The sequence below is a fragment of the Muscardinus avellanarius genome (genome assembly GCF_963383645.1).
Source record: "Muscardinus avellanarius genome assembly, chromosome: 19".
NCBI classification, from domain to species: Eukaryota; Metazoa; Chordata; class Mammalia; order Rodentia; family Gliridae; genus Muscardinus; species Muscardinus avellanarius.
In genome coordinates, this window is record NC_137805.1 from 9,508,240 (window position 1) to 9,533,546 (window position 25,307).

Sequence of the window (25,307 nt, forward strand, 5' to 3'; positions counted from 1 at the left end):
TGAAACTATCATACATTTATTTATTTATTTTTCAGAAAAAATCTATCATGATATGGAATATGGACTCTAGATACCCAAAACAGTCTCAAAGAAGAACAAAGCTAGAAGATGTATCTTCTTAAATGTAAGGGTGCTATGAAAACAGGCTGAATGTGAAATGCTATCTTCCCATTAGAGCCGGAGGGACACAACAAAGTCATCTTGGTTTAGAAAGACTGAGAGTCTTCCCAAACTCAGAATCCACAGGTATGCACAGCCTCAGGCGAGGGTACTGCCATAGGGGCAGATGGCTCTAAGCTTTTAAAACTCGGTGACTTTTGATGATATTTTTTCCTCGTTCTTTTTTTCTGATCACCCCTAGACACCTTCCTTATCCACCTCCCTACTTTTTCCAGTTTACTCTCAGGGAAACCCTGGCTTCTCTTAGCTAGTCCATCATATTATCTATTTTCAAGCAGGGCATGGTGGCCCATACCTATAATACAGTAGTTGAGAGGCTGAGATAGGAAGATGGCCAGTCAGAGGCCAGCCTCAACGTCTTAGCAAGGCCCTGTTTCCAATTTTTAAAAAGTAGAAAGGGATAGGGATGTAGCTCCGGGGCAGAATGCCCCTGGACTCAACTCCAGTACTCTTTCCTCAAATAAATACAACTATTTTCATATGCCTATTTTGAAAATAGCTGTTCATTAGAATCAAGTCAATACGATGGGTACTTTGTAAAATACATTCAGCATTTTTTTTCCTAAAAAAAAAGGCTCTAAAACACAAGGAGGAGAGCAAGTCTTTGGAGGTGTGGCTGGCACTGCTGTGTGTGGCTCTGAAGGATTTCTGAGCATCTGCTCTTCTGTACTCCCTGCTTCTCAGGTTTTCCTTTGTTTGTTTGTTTGTCTGTTTTTTCAGCACTAGAGATGGAACCCAGGGGCACTCTACATCCAAGATATACTCCAGCCCCCCCTTTTTATTCTTTATTTTGAAACAAGGTCTCATTAAATTGTTGAGTGCATCGCTAAGTAGCTGAGGCTTTCTGTGATCATCCTCCTGCCTCACTCTCTCAAGTCCTGGGAATACAAGCGTGCACCACCATGCCTGGCTTATCAGGAGGTTTTTAACAAATGCATTAGAACTCCTTTCACAGCTAGTAAAAGTTACCACAATATAAAAATAACCATCTTAAGATATTTCGAGTTAAACAACTTGTGGTAGCAAACATCAGAAATTTTTTAAATGTTTAGAAACATTGAAATCTTTCTATATAAATATATATTGGAAGGCAAAACTTTATTGTAAAGATCTAGATTCCATATGCCACTAAGTTAAGACTCTTTGGAAAAAGTTATACAAATATAAGTAGCGTGTGTTATATAAAGGCTTGGTATATCCATAGGCTTTGTGAAAGGCAAAAACCAATTCTTTTTGGCAGTGTGGGGGCTGAACTCAGGGTCACTCTAGCACTGAGTTAGACCCCCCTTTGTAGTTTTTAAGACAGGGTCTTGCTCAGTCATCCAGATTGGGTTCAAACTTGCAATCCTCCTGCCTCAGACTCCTGTGTAGTTGTGATTACAGGAGCCTGCCACCTTACCTGTCTACAATTCCAGTTTTTGAGAGCATATCATTATAAGAAGTTAATAAATTTGAAGAAGCCTCTTAATCTGATAGTCTTACAATCTATATGAATAAAAAAGGTATTTTCAAAAAAGGGCTCTCTTCTCTAGACAAAGACGTATTAATTTTATTTCATATTCAGTGTGGATGTCTAGCTGGATTAAGAGAAAACACAATGTGAAGCATTGTTTTTTTGGAGAACTAACACATTCTCAAAAAAATATATATATATATACACACACATATATAGTGCTAGCCAACAGGATCTGGATGAACTGGCTCTAGTTTGAGTTGCTGGCATTATCCAAGTCTGTCTTGTTTCCTTTCTGGGGAGTGGATACAGGGTTTATTTTCAGTGCTGTCATTTACATAAGGGATGGGTCCCACAGTCCTGTTGCAAACCAAAATCAAACGTAAAACTCAAGTAGCTGTATGCTGAGATAATATTTTTCAGATAACCATGTGTGGCCAGTAACTCTATTAAATATCTCATGGGAACATCATGGGATACTGTCTCATATGGTTATTTGTATATGTTAAGATACACATATAGGGCTGGAGTGTAGCTCAGGAATAGAGGACTTGCCAAGCATGTACAGGCCACTCAGTTCCATCCCCAGCACTGCAAAACACACCCACATGTGCACACACACACACACACACACACACACACACACACACACAGTTATAGGTGCATGTGTAATTATATATATTTAAAGAAATTGAATGGTCAGCCCATGCATACATTCAAGACTTCACCAGCACAAACATTCTTTGATCTAATGACCTTGTGTCTAAAGTGTATTCACTTTATGGTGTGTCGGGGATTTTTCTCCAGGGAAAACCTACTTTTTGAAATTTCAAATGACTCGAACTTGACCGGCTGGATATAGTTCACCAGGTTAGACATCTCTTCTGTGGCCATGGCCTCGCTCCCAGCAGTCCCCTGAAAGAGGAATTAAAAATTATAAAATAAAAATTTCTAGAGTCAGCATTAGATAATCAACAGTAATTTTCTCAGGAAAATAGTTACATGACTCAAACTAGCATTTAATCATCCCTCTTCTTCTGGAAGTACTTATTGACAGTAGAAATTTATTACAAACATATAGAAAAGGCAACCCAGGCTGAACGTCCCTACTCCTATGTGTCTGGGACCAGATGTGTTTTGGGTTTTAGCAATTTTGGAATATATGAAATGGGACTCAAGTGTAAAGATGAAATTCATTTATACTTCACATGTACTTTTATTTTATTTTTTTGTGGCCCCGGGGATAGAACCCAGGGACATTCTACCCCCAAGCTACACCCCTAGCCCCATTTTTTATTCCTTATTTTGAAATAGAGTCACACTGAGTTGCAGAGGGCCTCACTAAGTAGCTAAGGCTGTCTGTGAACTGCAATCCTCCTGTCTCAGCCTCCCAAATGCTGGGATTGCATGCATGTGCCACCACGCCCAGCTTCACAAACACTTTATACATATAACCTAAAGGCAATTATTTTCCCATGGTACTTGAGGTCTCTTGCAAGCTGGGTAAAGACTACCCCTGAGCTGCATCCCCAGCCCTATACAATCTTTTTAAAAACTTTGGCTATGAACTAAAGTTTCATAGGGTGGAAGTTTCCTCTTGCCCTGTCATGTCAGCACACAGAAAGTTTTGGATCTTGGAGAATTTTAGATTTCATGTTTTCAGATTAAGGATGCTTAGCCTATTCTTGTTTTACAAAGGGAGGGGGCGGGAAAGAGGCAGTGCAGTGCTGGCCGGCAGCGTGGTCTAAGACCAACAGCATCAGCCTCTTGCGTGAGATGCAGGGCCTCAGCAGATCTCAGGAGTACGTATCTGCACTTTAATAAGATGCTGTAGCAGGGCTTGGTGATACATGCCTGTGATACCAGTGGTTGGGAGGCGAAGGCAGAAGGATCACAGGTTTGAGACCAGCCTCAGCAAAATAGTGTGATTCTAAGGAATCCAGTAAGACCCTATTTCAAGATAAAAAATTAAGGAATCCAGTAAGACCCTATTTCAAGATAAAAAATATATATATATATATATAAGCAGGCTGAGGGTATAGCTTGGAGGTAAAAGGCTCCTGGATTCAATATCCAGAACCACCTCCCTCCAGACACACAGGAAACCTGGTACAAATAAACATTAAATTTTGAGCAGCACAGATGTCTTCCATAGCAGAAGTATGTAGGTGACCACTGGATGATTTTACAATTGTTAATCATATTTAAAAAATGTTGCTTTGTGGGAGTGAGTTGGGGTGGGCAAATGATTTCTGTCGTTCTTCAAAAACTTCCTCCCTTTCTCCATCCCTCCTCTTCGGTGCCTGTTAGGCAGGAGTGTGGTAAAGTGTAGGGTTAATAATTCAACTCTAAAGCCAGGTTATCTCACCCTAAGTCCTAAGCCCACTAGTTAGAAGCTGTATGATTATGAACAAGTTACTTAAATGCTTCCTACCAGAGGTTACTACTTTGTAAAAGTAGATAAAAGCAGTCCCTGTAGTATATAGGATTTGTATCATTTTTAAATGTTAATTTATGTCAAAGAGCTCAGAACAGTGTTTGGCATGTAGCAAAATCTCATACTAATTAAGCTCTCATGAGTTATAGCATATTTCTTTGATTTTGATAAGGCAAAAAACCAAAATTGGAGTATCAACACAAGACAGACTCCTATAGAAAAGAATTAGTATTTTCTTTCCATTTCTACAGGAAAAAAATTCATAGAAAGACAAAATTTCTTTTGAAACTCCAGTGGAAATATTTAGATTAAATGTGAATTGGGAAATACCAATTTGCAAACAGAGGGTTTTTAGGTAATCCAGAAACACTAGAAAAACATCCTGCACAACTGGAATTATTCTCAGGCACGTAGAGTTTACCAGATGGTCTAACAGTTTCCTTCTTGGAAGGTGAGTTAGAATTTAGTTGGGGAACATAAAAATGCCAAAATTTACACCAAGCCAGGTGTGGCAGCGTGCCTGTATTCTCAGCTACACAGGACACTGTGGTGAAAGGATTGCTTGAATCCACAAGTTCAAAACCAGCTTGAGCAACATAGGGAGACCCATATTTAAAAATAAACCAATGAAAATCATTAGAAGAGGAAAAAACATCAAGTAAGAATACCCAAATGTTGTTTATTTATTTACGAGATTGGGGATTGAACCCTGGGACACTCTACCTCCAAGCTACACTCCCCTAGACCCATTTCATCATTTTGAAACAGAGTCCTTTTAGGTTGCTGAAAGTCTTGTGAAGTTGCTGAGACTGTCCTTGAACCTACGATCCTCCTGCCTCAACCTCCCAAGTACATGTGCCAGCATTACTGACTTATTTATTTTTAAACTGTACAAGCACCAGTACTAAGTCAGAGGCCGTCTAACACATTTGAAATCAGATTTGGTGCAACCTTTTTGACCAGGAGTTCTGCAGAAACTGAATTCTAAAGTTCCAGCTGACCTATCTCTGATTTCCATCTAGGTTCTGTTCTATTAATATTTCTGAGCTGATGATGAGACTTAGGATGTTGGAGCTTGTATCAATAAGTATCTCCAGTGGTTCCACAGTTACGGCAGTTAAATTAGTGACACATGTCAATATTTTGCCAGCCGCACATCTTCTCAGGACTTTGGATCATTTGACAATCCACTTAATGCTTCAAAAATTGAAGCTGGCAGTTGGATAGCATACATTTAGTCCTTCACCACTAGATGGCAGAAGAGAATCGCAGATGATATTAGGTGGCTCTTGTTAAGGTCGGCACCCCTATCTGGGCCCCAGGACCCACCTCATCCATTGAAGATTTTTTACAGTCGTCATCGTCGTCGTCCTCATCACTTTCGGTATCAGCCTCCCCTGTCAAATGTTAAAAAAAAATCATGGCATCAATGTTTCCAAGTTCAGAGCACTTGTAAACAAGGGTACTACCAAAATTGATTTGAGAGTTCCTGGGAAATTGGAATTCCGGTTATTTTCAAATGATTCTTTTAGGACATTAAGTTCAATTATTACAGAGAATTATCTTGAAGATCGAGTTCGGATTTTTTAAAAATTTGATTTGTGACTAAATGTCATTTAAAACTTCCAAGTTCTATACAAAAATGCTTCTCAACACTCTTAATCTGCTTATTAAAGTATATGGCATCAGTTCCCATGTGGTCTCTGTGTACATGCATCACATTTTGATGTAGACATGTTTGTTTTTTTCAGGAATATTAGGCTCTATGACCCTAACACAGATAAAATCACCTCCTTTTCATTTTTCCCTGTTCACGCCTTGGGGCTTTGATGGAGTGTTTGGTCAGCACATAACCCAATGACCTTGAGTGGACTTTTCCCAAAGACAGAGAAGATATGACAGAAGTCAAGGAAGATGATGTGACCTAGGGCCGGGACTGTGGAGTGATGGTAGCACAAACAACTGTAGGAAAACTGGGAAGCGCCTGCCACATCCCAAAGACTGTCTGCAAGCCTATGGGATATGAACATTATCATCTGAACGTACACATATCATAGAAAATGGAGGCATTCTGTTTAAAAGGGCAAGGTAAAGTGGGTGAACCCTTCCAAATCATTATGCCTGAAAACCAACTGGTAGTAGTTGGGATTCCAGGTGTGTGACCTGTAATCCCTGCTACTCGGGAGGATGGGACAGGAGGATCTCAAGTTTAAGGTGATACTGGGCAGCTTAGTGAGGCCCTGTTTCAAAATAAAAAACAAAGAGGACCAAGAATTGGGGATGTAGATAAGTAGTAGAACATACCTAATACAGAAGAAGAAGAAGAAGAAGAAGAAGAAGAAGAAGAAGAAGGAGGAGGAGGAGGAGGAGGAGGAGGAGGAGGAGGAGGAGGAGGAGGGAGAGGCAAAAGAGGAGGGGAAGAAGGAGGGGGAGGAGAAAGATAATGAAAGAAAGAGAAAACAATAGAGGTTAGTCAGACTTAATTTGGCTTCATATTTATCTAATATGTGGTCATTTCAATGGATTATTTTTAAAAGGAGTTAATAGAATTTTGCTAGGTAAAATATACTAGAATGAAGCATTACATTTTTGAGGCTTTGGTTAGACTCAGTAACATCAGTTACATGGAAACAGTTTCAAGTAAAAAGGTACATTTTTAAGTCCATTTGACTTTCAAGCTTCACGTGGTGCAATAGTGTGACTTTGCCAATAGATGGCAGTACTAGCTCAATAAAGAGGCAGGCTGCAAATTCCCCACACCTGCCTAGCTCAGCTTTCTGAAAGTTAGTAGCTCTGTCCCACCTATATAAATATATGACAGTACCTTAAGTCCAGCTTTTCAAGAAGCTCATATTTTTTTCCCTTGGCTAAAAATTTAATCAACTACTAAATGATAGTACTAAGAAAAGCATTTATAAAATTTTTTTTAGAGAACAAAGATTTCTGGTACCAATAAAGATTACTCTTCATGGTTTATTTATTAAAGAAAGCCTAATAAATCCACTTTATGATGCCAGTATTGTGTTTCTAAGGCGAATCAACTATATTTTGAGTACAAAATGTGTGTTATTATGTTTAGAGACACATATTTTGAGGAGGCTATAGGTATTTTTATAGTTAATTTTTTGCCAAAATTTTGTTTATTTTTATAGTTTTTTAAAATTATAAGATTCTTTTAAATAATCTGAAAAAACATTTGGCAGAGTCTTCTACAGAATGTTTCTTGGGACACAAGTCACGTCAAATGCCCAACTGGGCCATTCTTTGGTTTATGTGGGAAAGAAATATCTTATGTTTCTCTACTATAAAGACCTTTTTCCTACATGAGTTAAAAACTTTTATTTATTTATTTGTATTTATTTTTAATTATGCATAGTAATTGCTCATATTTAGGGGGTTCACTCATAAGTCTTCAGAGGGACCTTCAAGGAATCGTATGCAGATATTAAGAAAAAAAACCTTACTTGATTCTAGTTCTTGAATGCAGGCTCCTGAAAGATATATCCAGCCAAGGAGGCCTTGATAAGCAAATGAGTTTTGAAATAAGATTAATTTGATATTTTTCAAGAAACTTGAGTTCCCAACACTCTGACCATTTGGTAAATTAGCAGTACTCTCTATTAAAGGGCCTGCCTAATTATTATGAAAATGTCCCCACATTTCCATTGAAATAAATAATGATTGCACAACACCAGGAGCTGGGGAGTTTAGGAAATCTACAGAATTACTAACAGATTGCTGCTCTGTGTTAAGCAACGATGTTCACTGCCTGTAAAAATCATTATTTGTGTTACACATCTAGTTAATAAGAGGGAGAGGACCGGGAGTAGGAAAGGCAGATGGTACAAACAAAAGCGCACACGTGCCAAGGAAGACATGGTTTGCTTGCTGGAGACCAAGGCACAGGGGTGTGTTGGGAAACGGGTGGCTTCTACTAACCATCATTTCAACGCTTGAAAAAGAACATTCTGCCGAGAATGAAAGTTATTTTTGAGAAATGCACCAGAATTGTGTAATAATATTTTAAATGCACATTCAGGAGCTGCGAAACAAAACCCTCTCAAAGAATTAGTGGATGTCTGTTGATAAGGTCGTCAGTCCAGGCAATAAAAAGAGTTGGTAATTGAGACAGAAAAATAGATGAAAAGTTAAATTGGTGTTGCTCAACTCCTTTTTTCTTCTGTTTGTCCCTAGAGTCTATACTTGGATTTTACATTATTTTAAAATATTTTAAATGACATATTCGATAAGCATAAAAAGCACACATATCATATGTGTAAAGAGAATGAATTTTCACCAAATGAGGATGTCTCAGTAATCAGAATCCAGATCAAAAAACAAAATACAACCAGCCTCAAGAAGCAATGGAGGACTTCTTTCTAGTTGCTTCTTCTAGAAGATAATCATCCCCCATCCTTACCCTGTCTTCTAAGAGAACAGTCTCACATTTTTGTATAAATGGAATTATACAGTGTGTGTGTGTGTGTGTGTGTGTGTGTGTGTGTGTGTGTAAACTCACACACACATATATACATTTAATTTGTAGCTGAGCATGGTGGCATATCTATAGTCCCACTACAAGTGTTGCAGGGTTGAGGCCAGCCTCAGCACAACTTAGAAAGTCCCTGTTTCAAAATAAAACATAAAGCCAGGCATAGTGGCACACTATTTGGGGAGCTGAGACAGGAGGATGGTAGGTTTGAAGCCAGCCTCAGCAATTTAGTAAGATCTTCAGCAACATAGAGGGATTGTTAAAAAAAAAAAGGGCTGTGTGCATGTAAGTCATTGTCAATATAATTTAAATTATGAAATGAAACTATAATGCACCAAGACACACACATAAAATAAAATAAAATAAAATAAAACATAGAAAGCACTGAGGATGTAGCTAGTACATAGAATGCCTCTGAGTTCAATCCCCAGTATATATATACATATCTTCTTTTTATAACATCATCCATAATTTTATGTATAGTTGATCGTTCTCATTGCTGTATATTTCCTCTTGTGTAAATATAGCATGATTTATTAATCTGTTGATAGGTAGTTGGTTGGTGTCCAGTGTTTAGCTATTTTTGATGGTGCCTCTTTAAACAATTCTTGTACATGCCTCTTAGTAGACATAAGTATGCATTTCTGTTGGGCTGTTTAACTAGGCATGGAATATTTAGGGTACAGGTTGTACCTATGTTCACCTTTTGCAGATATACTAAATAGTTCTTCAAAGAGATTGTCCCAATGCTAAACTTTTTTTTTTTTCTTCTTTTTGCTGCTGGGTCTTGGAACTATGGGCAAGGGCTCTACTGCTGAACCACCTCCAGCACCAATTTTAAATGATCACTTGAAGAACTTCAGAGCCAAGCATAATTTCCCTCCAATCAAAAGATCTCTGAAGCCTGGCATGGTGGTGGTACATGCTTGTAATCCCAGCATTTGAGAGGCTAAGACAGGAGGATCATGGTTCGAGGACAGCCTCAGCTACTGTTTAGTAAGGCCCTTTGTAACTCAGTGAGACCCTGTTTCAAAAAATAAAAGAGAGAGAGAGAGAAAGATCTCTCTAATGTGCTGTAAAACTGTCAAGATTATGACTGGACTTGGAAAATAAAGAAAATGAGTGACCACTTAGAATTCTTTTCTCATCAACAACTATTAAAAAAAATCCATTTCAACATAAATATGAAAGGACAGGAATTATAATAACATCTCTTAGTGACTTTGGTAGGTAATTCAAATAATTTTGCTATTTCACATCTTTAAAAAAAAACTCTACGATATATGGACAATGAAGATGCCCTCCTGCTTCAACTCATCAATGAGAATGAATTCCATCAGTCTCTTGTCCTCAGACCTATGGCTATTTCCTGTTAGAAGCTTAAAACCACGTGGTCACAATGAAGATTATCTGTCTAAAGTGGAAAGGACCCAAATAGTTCCTTGCCTCAGAACACTTTACCTTGCACAACAAAAAGGATTTTGTAGCAGAGGTTAAAATAAGGACCTAGCACTGCGGGGTTACTCTGTATTATCTGGGTGGGTCTGCTGAAGTATGAGGAGTCTTTAAAGTGATAGGCAAGGAAACAGATCACATAATGTTATGTTCATAGATGAATGTGTCGCTGTGAATCTCACTATCAGGTATAATTCGAATGCACAAAGAAAGTGGAAAGAAAGAAGAGAAAGAAAAGACAAGCAGATAGAAAGAAAGAAAATCAGAGGACATTTCCAAGCAGTTGTCAGAGGAGGATGTGAATAGAGAACAGGGTCCTGGCCAGCCCAGGGCAGGCTCTGAGGCCGAGCTCGGGCTGTGGGCCAGCACACTGGGTGGTGGCCTCGAGAAGCCAGCAAGGCGAGGAAGCACAGTCTTCCTCCTGGCTTCCAAAGAGGAGCAAGGTCCTGCCAACACCTCGGGCTGAGCCCCTCAGGGGCCTGTGTTGCTCTGGGCCTACAGAACTGAGGAAGAAAAGATCTGAGTACTTTAAAACCATCAAAGTAGAGCCAGGCATGGTGGTGCACGCTTGTAATCCCAGGGCTTGGGAGGCAGAGACAGGAGGATCAGGTTCTAGGACAGCCTCAGCTACTTAGTGAGGCCCTTTGCAACTCAGTGAGAACCTGTTTCAAAATAAAGAATAAGAAATAGGGAAGGGGAGTAGCTCCAAGGTAGAATGCCCCTGGGTTCCATCCGCCCACATTAACAAAACAATCAAAGTTTCTAACAACAAAAGAAAACCAATGCAGCCTAGATTGTGCCCAAATAGGAATGTGAAAAGCCCCCCTGGGCTCACTGCAAGCAGAGTTGGTGCTTCTCCCCACCAGCACTCACCCGCTCCCGGGGAGGAGGGCTCAAACACGCTGGAGGAGTCGCTGCAGGTGTTGGAGGCTTGTTCTGACAGCTTCTTTTTGCCGCTTCCTTCTGATGACTTGTGTGATTTCTTCTTGTTCTTCACCAAGATTTTATACATTAAATCCATAGGGCTCGGAAGAGGAACTCCAGATTCCAGCTAACAAAAGCAAAGCACAATCTTTCAAAATATTGCCCCTGTCTTTCAGAGTCCCACCCTGAGCCTGTGACACAGCTCTGGATAACGGGGAGTGTCTGGTTATTCTAACTTCTCCACAACACCTTAAATTCTCCTAAGCCAGTCCTACGTGGGGATCGATTTGTAGCTTTTTCTTTACATCAAAGATATATTTTAATTACTGCACTTTTGCACAAAATCTACATAAATAAGACCATACAAATGTACTGGTAGGTTCACAAACATATCAAAGTCAGTCACTAACCCATTCTTAAGGCTTAGAATGGTTCATTAAGCCATGAGTAGGAGGGAGGGGGAAGACTGGAAGACTGGAGAAGGACTAATTGAGTGATGTGTGCTTGTAGGTCGCTACCATCTTGTACCCTATTAAGATGTATGACTACAGTGCGTCAATAAAAAAATAAAAGTTAAAAAGAAATTTTAAAATAAGAATGTGCCAGTAGACTTGAGTATTGAACCTGAGCTTGCATGAGTTTTTGGTGGGCTGTATGAATCCAGCCCATCTTGATTTAAAACAGGCAAGGAGGCACTGGTTTGAATTTTCAAACGAAAGAAATCAGGGGTCTGGCTGGAAGAGTTGGTAAAGTCAGGCAGTGGTTTCCCAATGGATGCCTGGAATCTACTTGTCAAATGTAGGTTAAAAAAAAAAAAAAAAAGCCAAATTCCTGTCCTGGAACTAGACAGTTGAGCCCCAGATCTCTATTGTTTCAGCAGAGGTGGGCACAGTGGTTTCTGATTTCCTTCTCGCTTTGAGATTCAAGTGACCATATTTGCCAACCTTGTTCTGTCATTTCAGGCTTGCACATCTAATGGGAAAATCAATTTCCCATGAGAGGGTTGTGAGATAGTGTCAGAGAGCAGGTGTGCGAGCCCCAAGATGGGTTATTTTTAGGAAGTCTATTGAACGCCTGTAAGTTAGTTCTCTATTCTTGGTAATAAGTCTGGGGACTTATTTGAACTCACTTGCGTGTGGAGACTGGCCAAGGGATCCCAAAGCGAAGAGGTGACTTTTTAGGCTATTTTGTGTTTTTTCTACAAAAATAGGGTATGACCACAGCAACAGAAGGCCTGAGTTCTGCCTCAAAGGTGCATGAAGGGTGTGGGCAGAAGCGGCAGAGACAGGCCAGAAGGCCGGTGTGGCACCCACACGCCCCATTTGGTGTTGATCTCAAGGGGTGGGGAGAGGTCTGCAGAGCCCTGGCTCTTGGACGGTCTCTGGGCACTGATTGGAATCACTGGGAATTCTGCACATCAGGCAGAGAGGAAGGGAGGGAGGAGACTGAGAAGAGGAAGAAAACAGACCCATGTCTTCCACCCTCGCTGGGGCCCATTGCTGGTCTCCTTCTGGACAAAGTTCATTACAACTCCATTAATCTCACCAAGTAATACAAACAAGGAAAGGAAGGAGCAAGCCTCCCGCCGCCCCCGATCATAAATACTATGTGCCTTCCCTCCAGTGTGAATGTCAAACCTGCTTACTGGGTATTTTTCCAGTGGCTCCATGAGTAGGGCGTCCCCAAAGATCAGTCGGCAATACTCCGCCATCTTGGCTTGCTGCTTTGGGCTAAGGGAGGAAAAAAATAAAACAAGCAGAGAGTTTCCTCAAGAACTGGAGCAGGGTCCCTTGGCAGTGTTTATTATGGGAAGAAGCAGGCCCCAGATCCCACCCCTGCAGGGTCAATCTTTATCATTCTAAATCCTTATCCTGACTTGGGTGAGTTTAAATAATACACAGGTGAACAAGGCAGGTGCAGGCTGTGGGAGGCTCATCTTAAGGCTGACTTGTACAGGCCCAGATGGAGGGGACAGAAGGTCATTTGCCCATGATGGGGTTTTCAAAATTCACCTGGACTCTAAGTCAGTTGTTAACACTTTTAGAGGAAAACTGTGTCACCACTTCAAGGGAAATCCTGAGTGAAATTTATCAAACCTACAGAGAGCCAAGCATGGTGGCACATGCCTGTAACCTCAGCACATGGCAGGCTGAGACAGAAGGATCACAGGTTCAAGGCCAGCCTCAGCAATATAGCAAGGCCCTCAGCAACTTAACAAGTTCCTGTTTCATTAAAAAAAAAAAAATAGGGCTGGAGGTATACCCCAGAGGTAAAATGCCCCTGGGCTCAATCTTCAGTACCCAAATGAAAACAAAATTATAAACCTAGAGAGAGTTGCAAAGATGTTTATAAGGAGATGGGGGAGGAGGGAAAAGGGAAGGGAAGAAGGTGAATAAAAAGGAAGGAGAGAAAAAGAGGGAATTACAAATAAAGAAGAGAAAATAACAGACAGTCCTAGAGGAAAGACAGAAAGACAGAAGCAGCCGGCACCTTGCAGAGAGGTATCTGTGCCCCCTACATGGATACAAGGGAAGGAGACAGCAGCCAGAGCGCGCTGCTGGGGAAACAGATCTGCCGGGAAGGGGCCAAGCTGAGCTCTGGGCTCCTCAACCACCTTGAATCTACGAACCAAGAAGGGTCATAACAGCTCCCGGAAAGGGACAGAGGTTGCAGAGAAGATGAAATGCGGAGAAGATACACAGGCCTTTGAAATGCTCCAATAGGGGGCAGGTGTAAGACGATCCCGCTGTTGAGAGGCAGCATCTGTAGCTAGACCAGACAGACCCTGCTCTCAGCACACTGATGGAGAGCAACACCCACATCCTCTCAAGGCTCCCGTTTCCCTTGACCTTTTCAAATGCAATACAATTTTTTCTCATTCTGCACAATGCTAAGCATCGTTATAAGGTATCAAATTCCATTGGGTTTTATGGAGGCTGATTTTGATCTATAGGCTGTCAAACTTGATTTCCCATAGTGATCTCTGCGTGCCGCCATGACAACGCATTGCAGAAGAATTGGGACTGGGCTAAGACTAGGTATCAGTGATGGAGAGATTGCTCTATGGCCACTCAAATTGCTTCTTATTTTCAGTCCCTCTTCCTTAAATGAAAAGCCTGGGTTGTAGGCTGTCTTGTTCTGGGAAGGGGGAGTTTAAAGGGTTCAAATTGCAATGCAATGGGAAATAGTCTCACTACATCCTTTTTCTTTTTTAAAAGCAAAGGATGTGGTTTAGGGGCCAGGTGAGTTCTTTAGGGTTCACATATGGACCCCCAAGGGTTTTTTTGCCTTCTTGGAACTCCAGAGTAAGACAAAAGACAGGTGGCACACTTGTAGCATTTGGGATGCTGAGACAGGAGGATCGTACAGGTTCAAAGCCAGCCTCAGCTACTTAGTGAGCCTCTCAGCAGCTTAGTGAGACCCTGTTTCCAAATAAAATATAAAACAGGTCTGGGAGTATGGCTCAGAGGTAGAAAGCCCCTGGGTTAAAAAAAAAAAAAAAAAAAAAAAAAACTTGCAAAGGCCAACAAAGAATCTTACACCTTCTCATTGTGCCTTTCTCAGTATATAAAAAACTTTATTGCCTGGTCTATGCAGCCCTTAGACCTGACTGTGAAAATCTTGGGCAGTGTCAGAGAGGAGGAGTCACTGCTGATCAGAAAAGCCAAGCCATGTAGGTGGTTGGACAACTTCTTAGAAACTGTCAGTGAGACTCAGGAAGCCTGCAGAGAAGTGGCTGCTGGCCTGGCAGAGGCATCTCTGGACAGGTGTTCTTTGCCCCACTGAGAATTCGAATAGGGGCTCCACCAAGCCAACCAGCTCTCTGGCTGTAGCCGAGAACAAGCCCATGTGCTTGGGTTCCCCCTCCTGTTTCAGGTCGCACTAAGCAAACTAGCCAGACCCTCCGTCCCAGTGTCACAGAGAGACCCTATTTAATACCATAGACCTTTGCTGCTCCAAGTGTGGTCCATCCATAGCAGCGTCAACATCAGCCGACTGACCTCCAATTCCAAATCTGCGCATCTAACCTGTGTACAGATCATCGTTAGATGCACAACTACTGAATCAGAGCCTCGGGGAAAATGGGGCCCAGGAATCCACATCTTCACAAAGCCTTCCTTGTTCTTCTGATGGGTGTTCAAGCTTAAATTCCACTGTGGTCTATTAATGCAAATCAACAGGTCCTGAGGTAGCTGGTGTGATTTTTTCCTGAGTATTGGAAGTTGGGAGCCCAAGTTCTCTATGATCAGTGGCCAAGAGTGAAAGGGAAGAGTTTTACCCTGATGCCTGACTTTCAGAATTCTCCTTGTAACCATAATCTAACAAGTAGAGGGACTTTGAGAAGATGATCCAGGCAGTGTCACTAAGCAAGTGTGCCCTATCAGGCGGTCCCCTGACCAAGCCCCAAGAGGATGGTGCTGCAGCCAGGATTCTAAGTCAATTTCACTAAAGAAACACGTGAGCCATTAACGCTGCAGGTAATAAAGCCAAGTCCAGTTCATCCATTCACAGAGTTGGGAGAGAACTGGAGCCTGCATTTTAAACAAGCCTGTAGGTGATTCTAGTGCAGGTGATTAATGAAGAACAGTGTTCAGAGCCAGCTGCCAACACTTAACTCAAATCACCTGGGATTTATTAAAGGGCCAACTCTGACACAGAATTCAGGACGGGGCCAAGATTGCTGCTTTTTCTAAGAAATCCCCAGGATGCAAATAGTGCTGGTTGGAAGGCCACACTTGAAGGAGCCAAGACTTGTGTCAGAGATGGAGAGAGCAAAAGGTAGTTGTCCAAAAAAAAAAAAAAAAAAAGTAGAACGTATTGTGTAGAAATCAGGCTGACAAATGTTATCAACCAACACTCAAGCCCAAATAACTTAATCCGAGCAGAGAGCAAACCAAATACAGAAAGTTAGAGGAAAACAGAGTGACTTTGTGGGTCAGATCCACAGTAATCAAAGAGAGAAAAACTGCAATTGCAATTAACTACCAACAACAACAACAACAACAACATCCTGTACTTTGTAGAGCTTCGACATCAGCTACCATGGAGATAAAGTGAGAAAAGAAAATTCACAAATACATTTTGAGTTTCAGGACATAACAGATATTTGTAAACATATTAAAATATCCAAGCCGGATGTGGTGGTGAGCACTTGTAATCCCAGTACTTGGGAGGCTGAGACAGGAGGATCCAGGGTCGTGGACAGCCTCAGCTACTTAGTGAGGTCCTCTGCAACTTAGTGAGAACCTTTTTCAAAATAAAGGATAAAAAATGGGGCTGAGGGTGTAGCTTAGAGAAACAATTCCCCCGAGTCCCATCCCCATTACCAAATTAAATAAATAAATAAATAAATAGTCTAGGGCATGATGGTACAGACCTGTAATCCCAGCTACTAGGGAGGCTGAGGCAGGAGGATCCTAGTTGGAGGTCAGCCTGGGCAACTCAGCTTGACTCGGTCTCAAAAAATGTTTTAAAAAGGGCTGGAGGTGGCGCACGCTTGTAATCCCAGCATTCCAGAGGCTGAGACAGGAGGATCGCGGTTCGCGGACAGCCTCAGCTACTTAGTGAGGCCCTCTGCAACTCAGTGAGACCCGGTTTCAAAATAAAGAATAAAAAATAGGGCAGGGGGTGTAGCTCGGAGGTCGAATGCCCCTGGGTTCCACCCCCAGACCCGCAAAATAATAATAATAATAATAATAATAATAATAATAATAAAGGGCTGGAATGTATGTAGCTCAATGGTGTGGGATCCTGAGTTTAATCCCCAGCACTGCGTAGCTTAATAAATAATTAAACAAATACTTTAAAATACACATACAAAGCCGGGCGTGGTGGCGCACGCTTGTAATCCCCGCGCTTGGGAGGCGGAGACAGGAGGATCGCGCAGGTTCGAAGCCAGCCGTGCTGGTGTAAGAGACCCTGTTTCAAAAATATAAAATAGGTCTGGGAGTGTAGCCCGGAGGAAGAAGGGCTTCCAGGAACCCCAGTACCACCAAAAAAATAAATAAATAAATAAAAATAAAAAAATAAAATAAAATAAAATACACATACAGTACAAGGGGGCTGTTTTCTGACAAGGGATGCTCCCCATCTCATGAGGTAAATTCTCCAAGTTGAACTATATCAACCTTCTGGAAAGAGAAGAAGTTTATAGCTCATTGAAATAAAGGACCGTGTCAGAAATCTCATAATTGGCTGTGGATAAACCACGGCTAGAGACCAGTAAGCTCGCTTGACTTCAGCGTAGGATTCCTTTGATGAAAGTGCTAGTTTGTATAAGTAGAAGATATGGGTAAATAAACAGGCCTTTCTTTCTTTCTTTCTTTTTTTCTTTTTTTCTTTTTTGGACTGGGGATGGAACCCAGGGGCATTCTGCATCTGAGCTATACCCCCGCTCTATTTTTTTATTTTTTATTTTGAAACAAGGTCTCACTAAGTTGTAGAGGGCCTCACTAAGTAGCTGAGGCTGTCCGCAGACTGAAATCCTCCTGTCTCCGCTTCCCATGGGATTATAAGCCTGGGCCACCATGCCTGGCTGCTTTTTTTTTTTTTAATAAAAAGATTTCTAAGGCTTGAGCCGGGTTTGGTGACATATGCCTGTAATTCCAGAATTTGGTAGGCTGAGCCAGGAGGACGGCAGGTTCAAGAACAACCACAGCAAGAAGTGAGACTCTCATCAACCTAGTGAGACCCTGTTTCAAAATAAAAATAAAGTCGAGCTGGGGGTGTAGCTTGGAGGTAGAATGCCTCTGAGTTAAATCCCCTGTACACACCTCCCCATACACAAACAAGACTTCCAGGCCTTTTCTTCTAGAAATTTTAATTTGGGGAGGCAATCTAGGACTTCGCATTTTAGACTGCTCTATCGGGGCTTGGGGGTAGCAGGTGGATCAATGGAGAACATCTAACAGCAGAATCACTTGTGCCATCCTCAGAAAGGCGATTTCAAATTCTTTAGAGAGAAAAACCATAAAATCAGCTGATGCCTTTCATTTTCCTCCCAAGAAGAGTTTGTTTTGGAGCTGCCGTCCAAATTAGTGGGGACCAGAGCTCTGAACCCCGTCTTCTGCAGAGGTACCAGCATGAGGTTAAAGTAGTTCACCAGAAATGGCAAAGAAGTTTCAGGTCTTTTGAGGGTGTGTTGCTGGGATGCTAAAGTGTTGAGGATTCTCACTAAAGTGAGAAGGAGCACTGGGACTTAAGAACCGGTGTCTCTGACGAGTTCAGAACTAGGTGAGGAGTGCCACAGGCAAGTCCAGGGTCCCACCCACAAAAGGCAAATCTATCGCTTTCTTTGGGTGTGCGATGATACCCGTCTCTGGAAAGACTTGTGGCTTGAGCAATTTTGGAATCTGGAGCTGAAGGACAGAGGAGATAGAGAGCCAACAACTTCTGTTCATGGCAGGGGTCAGCCTTTCAGGATTTCACTGCCACTGGATTATCTCAATGGTTTGGGGAATGATTATAGCATCCTAGGAAGGTTGTTTCCGTTTTCTTTTGTTACAATTTCTTTTTTTGAATTAAAAAAATAACTTTTAATAGCTAAAGCTACCCAGAAATGCAGGACTAGAGTGCTGTTCTCCTGGTTTTCATACACAAAATAGGAATTCGTTTTTACGCTCACTTTTGGATCTCTGTGTGATGAGTGTGGAAGGATTGCACAAGACATCCAGTGGTTGGAGGTCACGAGCCACATGAACGGGAACATTGAAAGCAGTGGCCTTGTACATTATCTTGTTGTCTTAGATGTTTGGTTTTTGGTATGAGGGAATGAGCCCAGGGTCATTCCACCATCAAGCTACACTCCCCAGACCTTTAAAAAAAATTTTTTTTTTAGTTTTATTTAGGGTCTTGCTAAGCTGTTGAGGGTCTCGCTAAGTTGCTAAGACTGGTCTTGAACTTGCTATCTTCTTGTCTTAGCCTCCCAAGTATTGGGATTGCAGGAATATAACACTATACCCAGCTTAATTAACTTTTTTGGAGACACTCGATGTTAACCTTTAGGCAAAGGAGATGGCATTGGATGAAGGCAGGAGTTCTGAAGCCAGATGAGCAGGTTTTGAATCCCATCTGCCATGTTTTAGCTACACAGCCTTGGGTATCACCCACATTGGGATTCATTCCTTCATCTGTCAACTAAGGATGATCGTAACATTTGTTCTGAAGAGCACCTGCACTTCTTATTGAGGTTTGCATGAGCTCCGGCATGTCAACCACCGGGGCACAAAATACAAGTTCAATATATGTTAGCTGTTATTATGTTTGCAGTGGTGACAGTTGTTGATAAGTCTCTGGCTCCTTCAAAGGAGAGCTCAGTATAGCAGGCGTGAACATCTACATGGATTCATTCCTCAGTGGCAACCAATCAGCAACAAAAACAAACAAGCAAACCCCACATCAACAAGTCTAGGAACAACTGTGTGAGAAAGAAAGATAGCAACGAATGGAGAGCCGAAGGTCAAGTGGATGGACGAGATGAGAACGCACTCCATTGATGTCACTCGGAAGTCAGAGCTGTCACCGCCATCCAGGTATTAAATGCAGGCACCAAAGAATTGCTCCAGAGAAAAAGCAGTGCCACAGAAAGAGAGCATTCTCTCCCAGTGACCCTCGCAGTGTTAGAAACATGAGGTGCCAAGTGATTACATCATACTCTGAATCGTGCTTTACAGGGAAACAGGATCAGCAGCCAGAAATGTACTATGGCTTTCCCCAGGGACGACCAGAAGTTCATTTAATTACAAAATTGGTTATGTAGAAAGAAGGCCTCCATCTACGTATATATTAACAAATTACCACACTTAACTACTTAGAAATTTGATCCTGGCCAAGCTGCTTCTTTAAGGCTTAGTGAATTCTTGAAGAATTAGTGAACGGAAGCATGTGTTGCAAATGAGCTGCACAGAGTCAGTGTCCTGGAAAAGAGTCTCATTTGGAAGGAAGAAAAGGGCAGCCTGTGAGCACAATTAGCGCAGGCACCATTGGCCTTGGTTGAGCAATCTCTCTCCCTTCCTTTCTCTTTCTCTCTTTCTCTTTCTCTCCCTTTCTTCCTCTCTCTCCTTCCTCCCTCCCTCCCACCTTCCTTTCCTTCCTTCCTTCCTACCTTCCTTTCTTCTTTCCTTCCTTCCTTTCCTTCATTGTGTTAGGGATTAAACCCAAGGCCTTATACATGCTAGGTAAGCACTCTGCAACCGAGCTACACTCCCATTCCTAGTCCTAAAGCATACTCTTTTCTTGTGAGGCCCTTTAAAGTGAGTAACTATATGATAAATAAATATACATGTCTTAGATATAAATGTTTCAGTTTGGTATTTTGTGATAAATGAATATAAAGTAGGTCAAGTAGCTTTCCCTTCACCAGCCCTCAGATAGGGAGCTTGACTTTTTTTTTGGTACTATGGATTGAACCCAGGAACATTTTGCCTACAAACCACAAACTCACAGCCTTTTTAAATTTTTATTTTGAAGCAGGGCCTCACTAAGCTAAGCTACCGGGAGTCTAAATAGCAGAGGTTGGCCTTGAGCCTGTGATCTTCCCCTCTTAGCCTCCCAAGTACTGGGATTATAGGAGTGCGCCACCACACCAGGCTGGAAGTGGCCATATTTATGGTGATGAAACTGACTATAAATTTTCATGCAATAGAAAGAACTGATGAAGAAAGGTTATGAAGTGGCCTCTGGCATACCAAATCTAGAATATTAGCATGTATTATGTAAGAAAATATGTTTCACTATATTATAAAAAAAAAAGTCCTTAGCTTAATAAAATAAAGTCATACCATGGCATGAAAACAGATTCCCCAAGTCCAATAGGCTGTTTTCATGCTGATGAGATTTGGAAGAGTGAGTTCCATCATACGCAGATGGAAATGTGTCACTTCTTACAAAACATGATTAAAGAACACCATTAATAATGCCACACGATCTTAAATCTAACAAATGATGATTAAATTGGTAAACGAGTAAATATGCCTTATTTGGGAAAAAGACTCCTCGGTGAATGCACTGAATACTTACGAGTCCACGTGGTTCTCGAATGACAGGAGGATTGGGAAGGGGGAAGTCTTGAAGGCGCACTCTGCGATGGCTTCGATCACTTCCTAAAAGTGAGAACACGTGTGCATTCAATATGTCAGGTACGCCAGAAGTGTAGACTTCTTTCCTTTGGGGTTCATCCCATTAATATGCTATTTAATTAATTAATTAATTCATTCATTCATTCATTTACTTATGTGGTACTTAGATTCAAACCCAGGGCCCCAAGCACGCTAGTCTAGCACATCACCACTCGACTATACCTGCAGTCCAAATGGTTGATGTTTTATCTGCAGAATTGTACTAAATGACGTAAAATCGGGAGAAGGGGCTGCGAGCACTGCAGAACTATAAAATTACTGACTCGTGATTGTTCAAGGTAAAAAGAAAGAAGACTAGCCAGGCTTGGTAACGAACACCAGAAATGTCAGGATATAGAGGTTGAGACAGGCGGATCACAGGTTTGAGGCTAGCCGCAGCAACTTAGCAAGGCTCTCAGAAATTTAGCGAGTTATTTTTATTTCAAGATAAAAAATAAAAAAGAGCTGGTGGTGCAGCTCAGAAGTAGAATGATCAATCCTGGATTCAATCTCTAGTACCACAAAAATAAAAAGAAGACTGAATTGGGGTGAAAGGGGAGACGCAGTTGTGAAGGGGAAGATTCTTCCATTTTTAATGACATCTATTATTTTTATAATAATAGAAAGTTGGTCACATCATTTAAAAAGTTTTCATAATAATGAAAGGCTAAATCTTCACCCAGAAATCAACTTTCTGGACCAATCTACTGCGAGCTTTTGGTTACATTTACTTCTAGTCTATTTTACTTGCATGTGGATAACTTTGTTTTATAGTACATACTCAATGCGTGTTCTTTAAAACACTGTTATTAAGACATAACAGATTCAACTCAGCCTTGAGAGTGTTCAGTGCAGCTGCTTTCAGTATATTCATGGAGTCGTGCAGCCGCCATTTCGACCTTCCTTAGAACAATCTTCTCCCCTTCCACAGAGCCTGTATATTTACTACCAGTTCCTCCTTCCCAACCCAGCCCAACCACACTTCATATAAATGGAATCAGATAATATGTGGGTTTTTTTTTTTTTGCCCATTTCTCCTGTCTTTTGCTTGGCATGCGTTCAAAGTTCATCTGTGTTATAACATATATCAGTACTTCATTCTTCCATCTGTGTTGTTTAAAAGTATGTCATGTGCCTCAATATCTGTATAAAACTCTAGACACATGAAAGAATCATAATTGATTCAACCATTTCTCAACTGTTGGATGGGTATATATTAAGAGCAGCCATTCAAATAATACTACAAAGAACATCTTCATTTTTCTTTGTATTTTGAATGATTTTCTAGGAATGGATTCTCAGAAGGGGAATTATTGAAATAAAGAATATGAATATTTTATGGTCTCCCATGAATCTCCAAATTGCTTTGAAAGCAAAGCATGAAGGACCGGCTCGTGATGTAGACTCACCAGCTCTGGGCATTGTATTATCAGAATGTCTTTCTTATTTAACTTGTACGGAAGTGCAGTCTCACATCTTGTTTAATTATATCCCTGTCAATACCGTTGAAGTGTCTCATTACCATATGCTGCATTTTAGTTGTATTTATCTTTTTTCACAGTCTGCTTTCATGTAGACATTTCTACTCCTGTTTATGTCTGAAGCTCTCTTGCTATCTTCTCTACCTTCCCGGTACAATACGTAGCTTTCTTTAGAGCTCTGCCATTAAGCTACTTCCCTTGCCCCAGAGTATAAATAAGGCTTTCTAATTCTGTGCCTCATTTGCATACATCCTCAGAGAAGGATTTGCCTGCATGGAGCAAGAAGAATCACTCTCATTGTTTCTTCGAAGTGAGTTCACAGACCGCCTTTCATACACAAGCAATTTAACTTTTACGATAGTTCAGTCCATCAAAATAAGTGCGCTATAAAAAGCAAGCAGCATCTTCCAGCTCCAAAATTTTTTACTTCATTTGTTTTCACAAAGGCTGTGGATTCAGACTTAGGTTTGATTGCTACCTCTCAGACTCAAGAGTTGTGTGGCCTTGGGGGAAAATAATCACCTAATGGCTCTTTGCATCTGCATTGACTTGACTTGCTGCTCTGTAAAGTAGGGCTGATGAACTTCATTCCACAGATCTGCTGTGAAGGAGCCAGCTTTCGAAGGGCATATATCCTCTACTTACCTGCCTCCCTCCCCACTTACTAACCTTAGCCTCCCCTTTTGGACTCTCACTGATAAAACCAAGACCTGCCATTAAGTGAGCATTTGTGCTTTTCCAGATAGGTATCTTATCTATGCTACATTCAATAAGGAAAACAATTATGTATTATTTTACAGATTACAAAATTGAGGTTCAGAAATAGTAACTGACTTGCCCCAGACCATGGAGAAGTAAATCCAAGATCGTATACTTCAAGTGTTTCCAAGATCACCTGTCACACCCTTTTCGGCAACCTCTGGGCCCCAGCCAAGGCCTGCATTGGGTTTACTGTACTGTCTGGGCTTCTGGTGACTAATTAGACTCTCAAGTCACCAGAAGCAGATGTCATGGGTCAGGCACGAAGAGCATCCCAGGCTCCACCATGGCAGACTTTCAACATGACTTAATTCAACTCCTCCTCCTCACTCTGGCTTAAGGGGAATCCCTTGCCTCTATAACACCATGATCATTCTGTTTATGGAAAGAATATTAAGTCTCGGCTTCAGCGTTTTCATGATCACAGGAGTGGCCTACATAGGCCAGGTATCTTTCTATCTCTGTAGCAAGCAGTGGTACGGAGTATTCATTTTCAGTGACCTAGGAGGTTGGTACCATTATCCTCTGTTTCCCTGATCAGAAATGAGGCTTGGCTTGATGAGGGAGCTTTCTCAAGGCCTTGCCACCAGTGAATAGGGAAGCTGATGCTGGGACTCTGGTACCCCACCTGAGCAGCATCCTCAACTTCTGTGTTTTTCCTCTTTGCTGATCATCTTCCTCCTGCTTCTCTGCCCATCTCTCCCCATCTCTATGATAACTTTACCTACCCATTTAGGAAATCTTTCAAGCCTTTCAAAAAAAAAAAAAAAGTACTGATTTCATTTAACAATTTTAGTTGCAAGTAACTGAAAGCCCTAGAAATTTCTACAGGACGACTTTAGTTCTTTTGTGTCTTTGAAATACTTTGCAGTGTGCATGATCGTTAGAGATGAGGGATCCAGTTATAGCTTTTAGGTTTCATTCTAGTATACAAGCTATAATCACTGCACTTTGGATGGCAAGGCTCTTTCCTATTCATTTGCTCCTGTTCAAGCCAAAGCAGGCTTCTAGAGACTTCTAACTGGATTCAATAATCTATTAACCATATGGTTCAATTGCTAACTTCCAGTGGGGAAAACTGCCCTTGAAATCCTTTATCCTTGACAGACAGCAGCAGGGCGTATTTGGATATCCATTTTATGTGTGCATTTCTGGAGCCATGAAATTGCATCCTAAATTATTATTATTTCTCTCAGGGAATGAAGCCTTATTTTCAGAAATGCTCGATTTAACAATCTACTCATTTTTTGATATATTTCCACCATGTATTTTTTTTCACATTACCCGGTTTTCCATCCTGAACAATCACTGCTTAAAAGGGATTGCCTGAGGCCAGGGAAGGGCCAGTCTGGGATGGAGTGGGCACATGGAGGGAGGGGATGGGTCCAGTGTAGGGGGAGAGGATGGATTGGGAGCAGAAAGAAAGTGAACAAAAGGTGGATGACTAGGTCATGGCCATCAGAAAGCCCTGGGCATCGAGGCACAGGAACAGAAGAGTAGATATATGGTATAAATAACAAATAAAGCTAGACCGCAGAATACAAAGCCCTCCATAAAGAGGCTAAATTACAGCATGTCCTCTTTCCCTGGACATAACTTTTTATTTTGGCTCATACAATAAATAGGCATCAAATGCCCATAGAACTCTTGCTTTGGGGGCTGTATAGCATGGGATTGTTCTGAATCGCATCCACTGAAAGCAGATAAACCATGTAACATAAAAATGATGAACTTTGCAATCAGTTTATTTTACTGCCGCGAGGTATTTGTGATGTAGCTATCAAATTCAGCCACGAAGGTCAAACTCAAGTATATGGGAAAGCCCGAGGTGGCAAAAACTGGGAGAAGCTTTTCCCTGCTAACAATATGTTGCACGTGGAATTTCACATGAAAAAAAAAAAAAAAGGAGGATGAACCTGGCATGGTGGTGCACGCTTATAATCCCAGTACTTGGGAGGCTGCGATAGGAGGGTTGTGGGTTCACAGCCAGCCTCAGCAACTTAGCGAGGCC

General features: G+C 41.4%; 1 protein-coding gene across 2 annotated transcripts in view; it reads right to left on the reverse strand.

Moving 5' to 3' along the window:
- The window catches only part of PLCB1 (phospholipase C beta 1), a gene marked incomplete at both ends in the record, with an annotated part of 756,028 nt that overhangs the window by 173,458 nt on the left and 557,263 nt on the right, over positions 1-25,307 (reverse strand). For both annotated transcript variants that reach the window (XM_080716836.1, XM_080716837.1), the window contains 5 exons: positions 2,452-2,548; positions 5,400-5,467; positions 10,891-11,068; positions 12,587-12,671; positions 20,959-21,041. In XM_080716836.1, coding sequence (XP_080572962.1) covers positions 2,452-2,548; positions 5,400-5,467; positions 10,891-11,068; positions 12,587-12,671; positions 20,959-21,041 — 511 coding nt within the window. The remainder of the gene's footprint in view (positions 1-2,451; positions 2,549-5,399; positions 5,468-10,890; positions 11,069-12,586; positions 12,672-20,958; positions 21,042-25,307) is intronic.